The sequence below is a fragment of the Phragmites australis genome, chromosome 5 (genome assembly GCF_958298935.1).
Source record: "Phragmites australis chromosome 5, lpPhrAust1.1, whole genome shotgun sequence".
Lineage (NCBI taxonomy): Eukaryota > Viridiplantae > Streptophyta > Magnoliopsida > Poales > Poaceae > Phragmites > Phragmites australis.
The window spans coordinates 23,358,051-23,367,362 of record NC_084925.1 but is presented as its reverse complement, the minus strand read 5'-3'; the positions used below and the strand labels follow the sequence as shown (position 1 = coordinate 23,367,362).

General features: G+C 38.3%; 1 protein-coding gene across 5 annotated transcripts; it reads right to left on the bottom strand.

Annotated features, from left to right (window-relative positions):
• Nucleotides 1–680: 680 nt before the first annotated feature.
• LOC133918952 (probable magnesium transporter NIPA2) lies at nucleotides 681–6,916 on the bottom strand. Of its 5 annotated transcripts, XM_062363104.1 has the most exons (11): nucleotides 6,713–6,916; nucleotides 6,015–6,140; nucleotides 5,193–5,298; nucleotides 4,790–4,957; nucleotides 4,542–4,598; nucleotides 3,661–3,751; nucleotides 3,424–3,584; nucleotides 2,910–3,037; nucleotides 2,682–2,819; nucleotides 1,952–2,044; nucleotides 681–1,098 (listed from the first exon to the last, which is right to left on the bottom strand). In XM_062363104.1, the coding sequence occupies exons 4-11, from the start codon at nucleotides 4,914–4,916 to the stop codon at nucleotides 919–921; spliced, it is 975 nt and encodes a 324-aa protein (XP_062219088.1). In that variant the 5' UTR covers nucleotides 4,917–4,957; nucleotides 5,193–5,298; nucleotides 6,015–6,140; nucleotides 6,713–6,916; the 3' UTR covers nucleotides 681–918. The 5 variants fall into 5 exon arrangements, with proteins under 5 accessions (XP_062219088.1, XP_062219092.1, XP_062219087.1 ...); XM_062363108.1 differs by lacking the exon at nucleotides 5,193–5,298; XM_062363103.1 differs by lacking the exon at nucleotides 6,015–6,140.
• Between the last annotated feature and the right edge of the window lie 2,396 nt (nucleotides 6,917–9,312).

Here is a 9,312-nt window from a genome sequence, read left to right as displayed (position 1 = left end):
TAAGCTTATGGTTCACCACATGTCCACTAGGGCCAATGTGGCACTGATGTGGCAGATGTGGTGACGATAACTAGACACTGGCGTGGCATATGGTTGACCTGACTGGCTTCATTAAATCCGGACCGTAAATCTTACATAGGTCGACTTCAATCTAAAGGCCGAAGGGGTGTGTTGGGCTTCTCATTCTAACCTCATAAATTTAATCTGGTGGATAAGGTTCTTTTCATTGAAGGGTAAGATCGGGTCTAATCATGGATGCATACGGGAGATAAGTAGACAGACTTACCCCTTTCTCTCCGACGAGCAGTTTGGCAGCGCAAAGCCTTCCACGTCTACACATCACCAGAGAAAAACTATTCCGATGCTACAACGGTCGAGGCTCTCCGACGAGCGGCGTAAAGCAATTAGTCAACCAGCCCGAGATCGTACGAACTCAGACGATTGCAATGCTTATTTCACCAAATAACGCATCCGTCTCCACAACTATATTTCTGATGCCCAGTTCAGTTGCCGCTTGTATTCCATGGATAGGGGCAATTACTTCCGCTTGAAAAGCATAAGTAGAATAATCTAAGCGACATCCCTGCACACTGAACATCTCCATCGCATTCCCTTATAACAAAACTCTACCCACCTGGATTGAATGAGCCATTGCACTTGAAATTCAGAGTTCCTAACACTGGCTTTTCCCATCGCTTTTGACACCTTATGTGGTACAGAAAGAGTATAATTACATCAATATGTCCTCTACTAGAGGAAAAGTCATTGATCATTCGATCTATCACAGAACCCCAAAGTTTCACTCTTTCCTAAATGATATTATATCTACAATTTTCACCCCAATATAGACAGTGCAAAACTCCACTTGAATCTATAGATGTTCTATAAGATAATATCACCTTTGGTATAGTTAGATGTTCAGTTAGAGTTGTTCGTTGACTGGGGAGTACATTCTCTAGCTTCTTCTAGGCAAATTTGATCAGGTGGCGGCGGATTCCCCATATCCCTGGTCTTGTGAAGTAGAAAAGTCCCTGCGACGATGGTAACAAACCCACATAGTTGTGTCGCAATCTGTGTCGCAGTCTGCGAGGCCCAATCCTGGAATGGAAAATCATGACGACCATATATCAGATTTTAGCCAGATTCGCATTTGCATGGGATAATACACCACCCTGGATAGAACCCTGGCAATTCCAAACCCAATGAAACAAGACAAGCTGTCATGCAAGCATTTTTTGGGGTTGAATTTCTCCTTTGAATATGAAAAAAATCACAACGCACACTATATTTTCAAATGACCGAACAATGCCATGTTCACAATCTAACATCTTATATTCTCTGCAGAAAACTTACATTTGGCGCATATATATCGGGACCTGGAAAGAAAATTAGAAATCTACTAATTATACATCAAAGTGATTTTTTTTTAAAAAAACACAACAAACTGATTTGATGTTATCTAGAACATCCCTCTGCTTGGTGGGCCCTAATTAACTAATCCATAACCATAAGATGTTAGCTAAAACATATTCCAACCAATGCTCTAAAAGGGGTAAGCGGTGAGCAAGCTTATTTAGTGCTGAAGCAAAAAAAAGTGGGTGCTTATGGGCCCTTTTAAAAAAATCATCTATCATGTGATCCAAATTTAAGAACATAGATCAATTTTAATGTTCTTATTACAAGTGCCAAATGGGTATTCCAAATGCTTACCAATAACTTGTGCTGAGAAGGGTGCTTAAGCAGGGTTTAAAAACACTTTTCAGAACACTTACTCCAACATATACGATGGAAAAGGACTTTTGAGATGTAGTAATAATTAGCTGTTTATGTTCATATAGTTTGCAAGATAAAAGAGAGCAATTTCTCTCAGCGAGTTGAAAATAGTAACGAGAAAAAATACAATGACCAATATACCAAGTAAAAATTATTTGCAAGTGGACAATCAGATCACCTTGTACATGATCATGTTAGCGAGAATAGTAAGAATGGTGAACATCACGTAGTATACAGGAGAAACCACAGCCGTGTTGAATGAGTCCAAAGCCTACACAATTTAACAAGAGCGTGAAAAGGAACACAATAACGAGAACATAATCTAAAATAGATATCTCTCTGCATTTTATGTCATCATGATGATCAGTTTATAATATCCTGTTCTTTCTATCATTAAAAATGAATATTAACTTGTGCTATTTATTGTTGATGACTAACTAGCAAGGGTTACAAGAAAGGTTGAATTATTCCAAGGTGTTCAAAGAAAGTCCCTGGAACATTTTCATTTGAACCAATGACATGCTTAAAAGTATGCGTTAATTTGAAAGTGTGCTTTCTCAGAGAATTGGTTAAAAATACTTAACAAAAATAGGTTTGAAAGCTGAGGCTTAGATCAGGAAATATGCTCAAATCAGATTATAGAGTGATTATTTGATCAGCGCGATGCAATGAAATTGGACAAGGAAACCAGGTTTAAATATTGAAGCATAATACATATCCATGTCACAAGGCAGGACCAAACATGTATAATGAAGTAAGACAAGCGAACTCATACATAGATCACACATAATGACATTCTTATAAGGACTGTGAGGCATATATCAGTAAGACTTGGATAATATTTTTGGATAGCAACAATTTTGTATAACTAATTTATACCAAAAGGGTTTAATACTATGATTGGTTACCTTGTTTAAGTAGTTCAACTGCACCAAACAACAAATAGTGACAACAACTACGAAGAACCATGTCTGGATGTAGATGAATTGATTTGATCCAGTAAATGATATCTTTAAGGCAATGGCAACTGCTTTTACACTGATAACCTGTCCCCAATCATAAAATTTTGTTAATAAAAAATCAATAATCGGTTTCATTTAATAATGCAATCTGTCGGTGATGCACTTCTAGTGTACCGTGAGAGATCCCATTAATGAACAGATTGCAATATAAACAAGCATCTTCCTGTGACCAGAGCGTTCAACAACCCAGAATATCAATAAAAGAACGCAAGCCACAGCCACGCACGAATAAACAATAAATCCTGTTAATCAGAAAATAAATTTACATGTCAATATGAAGCGTCCAGCAAAACAGAACAAGTTCATATAGGAAGAAGGCAAAGGGCCAGCAGTTTTTTTTTTTTTTTTGACTGAGGAAAATTTTATGAAGGACAAGCTTTTTTTTGGTAAATACTGAATCTTGTGATCAACAGTCCTTTAAAAATCCCACACCAGGAAAAAAGTGGGACTTTGGAGCATAATTGAATGCTCAAGTTTAAAAAAATAATAATCCTAGATATTCTCTTATTCAGATATTTTGACCGAAAGCTGCAAAATTTTGAGTTTTCAGTAGGATGAGGACTGATAGCCATTGGATCATTGCCATGGCCATGGCCATATTAATAGTAGTAGGTAATTAGTTAGCTACCTGGCTGCGTTGCAAGATGCCATATTTCGCTCATTGAATCGATCTTTATCTCCTTTGGAGCATGCAAAACTATACCAATGGAACCAACAACACACAGTATGCAACCAACAATACCAAACATGTGCAATGTCTCTTTCAGAACGAAGTGTGCGAGCACTGCACTGCATGAGCAAAACATTAAACAGGAACGTATACTACGATATTCAAGAAAATTGAAGAAGATGGTAAGGCAGATACCTAAATATGATGCTTAGAGCTCCTAAAGGAGTAACTAGTATGGCAGGAGCAAATGCATATGCTGCGAAGTTGGCTACCTCACCCAGAATCACTGCAAGGTAAAACAAGATAAGTAGGAAGAGTGGAGCTTCTATTTGATTATTAAATAATTTTGCTACACATGTAAGTAACTGTCAGAAATAACGTTTTGAACTTTACTGGTATTATAGGGGTGGTGTCGTACCCATTTCATGTTTAAATTAAAATAATGAACGCAATGTGATTAATAAATCACTACCATGATCTAGACTTGTAGGACATATGGCTCACAAGTCCTTTAAATAATTCTTCATCGGAAGATATAAACACCCCCTTACTGCTCCAAATACCGATATTTCAAGTCGGTACACTATTACAAACATTTTGAGTTTTCAATTATGCATCAAACTACAAGTGCAATGACAGGAATTTCTACAAAAAAAATGGTAGGTTGAAACCTAAGCCATTTTAGAATTAGGAAAGAAGAGATTTCGCAACAATATATCAAGTTAACCAATATATGTTTTCTGCTGTGTTCATCTGAACAGAACAAAGGCCCTAACTCCTAACTATAGAGTACTTTTTACAACTACTAGTGTGTGTCCGGTACTTGTAGTATGCAGAGAGAGTTCTACAAGGATTTTGCTACAATTTGGGTGGCATGACTTGGGTAATTATGAAACCAACCAGCTTTAAAAGTATATCAATTAGGTACAGAATCAACACCAGAAAATAAAAACAAGTAGAACTGCAATGAGCTACAAATTGACAGTACAAGTGTACAACTAGCTTGAAGTACTATGTACAAAAATACGACCGTAATTGTTAAGTTCCTGCAAAGCATGATCTTAATCCACACTTACTAGTTATCATTCCTAGCCACCATAACGGCTCGTACAGATACGAGAAGCCTCCAGAAGCTGCAGTGCATCGATGTACAAAAATCAGAAGTACCGACAGGTAATACTATATAAAAGGTCAAAAGACATCATATACATCATTAAGTAACCATTAAGAGTTAAGAATCACATTTGTCCACAGCTAAATTTAAATGACACTATTAAAGATCAAGGGTTCACCCAGATTAAAGAGCTATTAGAAGAGGCATAACCTGCTCTCACACCATTATCCCCAGCCTTCTTCAACCCAACTTTCTTGATCACAAAACTTGAGCCAATGAATGCACTAGATGACATGGCCAAAGTCAAGCCCCTCACATTGTCTAAAGATGCCACCATTTCTGGTGGGCTTTTTTGTCACGAACTAAAAGAACCAATTCCTGCAGTCCAAAAGATAAGAATAAATGAAAAACAAGAAGACAGAAAGAAATAAAAAATCATACAGCGAACCAATAAAGAAATTCAAAAACTCATTGTCATTATAAATAAGAAGATGAGGGCAATTGGATTTTTTTTATTTCAAACGTTCTTTTTATTCATTCATCTGAAGCTGTCACCAAGCTTTGACTGCTTGAAGTTTCAGTTTTATGGTGCAAATCTAGTACAGGAAAAAACCTGGTCAGAATCACGACAAATACTCAGGACTGATACTTTTACTTCATGTACTTGCTAAAGACAATATGGAACAGACAGTAGACTTCAGAACTCTCCAAATCATAGCCTGCATGCAGCAGAAAAGAAAACCCTTAAACAGCATACACTTGCATAATGCAAATCACAGATATTACAACAAGAAGCCACAAAAACAGCCAAGGCTTACTTATCTGCGTGCACAAAATACCCGAAAGTAAAGAAAAAAAGGGAACTTGTATGTGACTAAACTGGACTTGTCGTCAGAATAAGATAAGTAGAATAGTAACTGTGAAACCGAAAAACCAGATATTCATGCGTTCGGGGAAAGACTGAGAAGATAGCATTAGTTCACGGTTTACAAGGGGGCTTCTCTTTTTTGGTAGAAAAGCATAAGAGCTGCATTTGTATCTAACTGAATAGAATGCAATGAGGATTACAGGGCATTGTACATGAGTAGGGGAAGAGGGAACACCAAGGGCAAAGCTCCCCAAGTTAGAGTGCTCCTAATGCCTCAGCACCTAATTTACTGCATCACAAACTTAACTTTGAGTACAATGAGAAATTGAAAACAGGAACTCTTTTTTTCCAGGGAAGAGATTTCATTTATTCAACTACTTGTGTGGCGCATGTAACATAAATTTGGATGATCAAAGCATTCAGGATGCCTGGAAACACAAATATGGCGTCATTCATCCTCAATAAAGGAGGCATAAATTCCAACCAATCTAGTAAAGCAAAGCGAAAGAAACATGAATCCTAATCGCTGCTTGATAGAACATAACTGAAAAGGAGAAAAAGAATTACCGAACAACACTGAGAATAAGAACATAAAGCCTTGAGTGCTACACTCCTATGCTGCCACTCAATCCGAATATCCAAACCTCGAAGTTCAAGAAGAATGGAATTGTTCTCCAGTTCCCCAAAGATAAACTGAGAAAATGTAGATGAGAAAAGTGCCCTATTACTTGCAAGGAATGCATTAATCTTGCCAGCGCATTTTGAGTTTTGACCCGTGAAAGAAAAGGCAACTTTTGAACACGCCACAGAAAAGAGATGAAAGCCTGGGGGGGGGGGGATGAAAATGCGTGTAGAACAATGAACAAGAAACAATAGGTAGCAACAATAATCTACTACAATGGTTATCTGCCAGGTAAAATTGAACGCAAGAAAGGGCTACAGTTGTACCGAATTTTCATCATTGGCGACAACTCACTTATTGAGGGCCGAATACAGAACCAAAATGCGATCTTGAAAAAGAAAACCGCCGTGGGAACGTGGTTCGCCGAACAAGCCGTGAAGCACGGAGCACACCTCGTAAGGCCAAAACTAACGCGAAAAATGGGACAGCGAAATCCAATCTCACGCCCCCAAAAAATCAAGAAAAATCCAGGAAGTTTCCTAGCCGAAAAGAAAAGGGGAAAATGTCTCTGTTCTTGAAGAGACCGAACCCAACCAAAGAGGAAAGGAAAAAGAAGTACGCCGAAACGCATTGGTTAAATTACCCCGCGGATCAACACAGAAGAAATGATCGATCGAGAGAAAGGCGCCGGTTGCCTTAGCTCCGCGAGCGAGCCAGGAGCCCCGGGGCCTTCCGCGGGCGGCGGGCTGCGGGGCTGGGCGGCACCGCGGCGTCGGCGAGGGAGCGGAGAGAACGTGGCGGGGAGAGGACGAAGAGGCGACGCGAGGCAACGGCGTTTCGTTCTCTCCTGCCCTCTGTTCTTTTATGATTTTTTTTAGAGGAGGGTTAACGGCTTTCCGTCGCTACACGTGTCACGGATCGGGTGGGAAGAAGTGGGGCCGGCCTGGCACGGGCTAAACGTGGGCTGGTCTACCCTTTTCCAGCAGGGGAAGCGGATGCCAAATAGATCCGATCCGATTGATGCCAAAGTCCCTGCTCAGCTTTTTTTTTGAGAGAGAGTAAGTCTTTGGAATTTTACACACCGGAAGTTTTGGTGTTTCAATGGTTTCTATTTGTGATTTTTTTTTTAAAAAACTATGTAAATATTCGTGTTTTAATGAAAATATAAATATTAAATATGATAATATTAAGTGCAAGTACGAAGATTTGGATGTGCCATAGAAACGTTGTCGAAAACAAATACATCGGGAGCAATACAGTAGTTTAATTTTAGATTAAATCTTCATTTATTTTCATTAGTACAACCGGTCTTATATCCGTAGCCGATAACGAGATGGAGAAGTTGAAGGACGAGGATATATAGCAAAATGAGTAAATTAGTTGAATTTTAAGGATTTTTATTAACGAGAGGAGAGTAGAAAAGATATGACTTGAGAACCAACTCTTGTATTTTATATTATAGATTATTAATGAGAGGAGAGTAGAAAAGATATGACTTGAGAATCAACTCTCGTATTTTATATAGTAGATTATTAATGAGAGGAGAGTAGAAAAGATATGATTTGAGAACCAACTCTAGTGTTTTATATAGTAGATTATTAATGAGATGAGAGTAGAAAAGATATGATTTAAGAACTAACTCTCATATTTTATACAGTAGAAATAAACATTACAAATAAGGAACGATCTTTCAAGTAAGATTTGTACCTTCCAACCCAAGATTCTTATTGATCTTTATGAAAGCACAAGGCGAAGTGGCGAACAGATTGAAAAACAAGCTGAAACTATATGAAGCTGCATCGGGGCAGATGATTAACATGGATAAGATGGCTGTTATGTTTAGCAAAAATACGTTAGCAAATAAAAAGCAACAAGTAATGAACATCCTACAGGTAACGGTCGAAGTACAAAATGGTAGATATCTAGGCTTACCCATTTTTATTGGTCTATCCCAAACCAAGGCCTTCGAATACATCAAGCAGATGATATAGGGATGTATGCAAGGGTTGAAGAAAAAACTGCTATCAAAAAGCTGGGAAAGAAATTCTTGTGAAAGTAGTAGCGTAAGCAATCCAGACATATGCAATGTTTGTTTTGATCTTACAAATTTTTTGTGACCAGCTCAGCACACTCATTGCCGTTTTTGGTGGAGTCAGCAAGAGGAAGTCCGAAGATACACTAGGTCAGCTGGGAGAAAATGACACGATCAAACAAGAATAGTGGATTGGGATTCAGAGACCTATACATTTTCAATAGGGCATGCTGTCAAGGCAAGCATGGCATTTGTTCCTTGATCCCCATTTACTTTGTGCTAGGATCCTAAAGCTCGTTATTTTCCGGATGGAAATTTTCTCAAGGCAACATCTAAACTGGGTATTTCATATACATGGCATAATATTATTAAAGGTGCATATTTGGTTAATTAGGAATAATATGGCGGGTCAGGAATGGAGAATCAATAGATATATGGAATGACTTGTGGCTCCCTCGAGCGAGGGTAACACGTATGCTTAGCTACCCCTAACACGTATGCTAGCTACACATAGGAGTCCATACATCCTTCATGGAGTTTCTAAATTGATTGATCTAATTATGATTGAATGGGACTCGGAGTTGGTAAACTCAATCTTTTGCCCAAGTGATACAGAATCTATATTGTTAATCCCAATAAAGAAACAATTGGAGGACATGGCACCGGATACTAAGGGCTTGTTCTATGTTAAATCAGCTTATAAACTAGGAATCCAATTGTAGGATCACGTCTGCAAACAGATACTACGACTTCATAGGGAGATAAAAATATCAAATTAATTTGGACAAAAATATAGGACATGTCAGTGCCAAACAAAATGAAGATGTTTATATGGCGATTGAACATAACAATCTGCCTTTGCGCACTAGCTTGGCTCATCGAGGTGTCGATGTTGACAGGAGATGTCCATTATGTTGCAGATTGGATGAAGATGGGGTCATCTATTTTTAAAATGCAAATGGGTGAAAGAAGCATTGAGAAGAGAAAATATAGAGGAAGTTCGACTGAAGCTGCTAGATTGTCAGTCAGTGAAAGAAATGTTTTCAACCATATGGACTTTGAAGCCAACACTGCAAATGAAAACTTGCACTATGTTGTGGGTCTGGTGGTCAGCAAGAAACAAAATAAATTCAGGAAAGAGTAGTGGGAATAATAATGCGATTAGCCATCGTATTGCATATCTTTTGTCAGATTTTAACCAGCTGAAAAAG

What these genes read in the sequence shown, in the direction of transcription:
- LOC133918952 (XM_062363104.1), bottom strand. Translation starts at nt 4,916, where the DNA reads ATGGTGGCATCTTTAGACAATGTGAGGGGCTTGACTTTGGCCATGTCA. An exon ending in GTGGCTAGGAATGATAACTA is followed by an intron (nt 3,752 to 4,541) that starts GTAAGTGTGGAT and finishes TTTACCTTGCAG; the next exon opens with TGATTCTGGGTGAGGTAGCC. An exon ending in CTAACATGATCATGTACAAG is followed by an intron (nt 1,099 to 1,951) that starts GTGATCTGATTG and finishes TTTCCATTCCAG; the next exon opens with GATTGGGCCTCGCAGACTGC.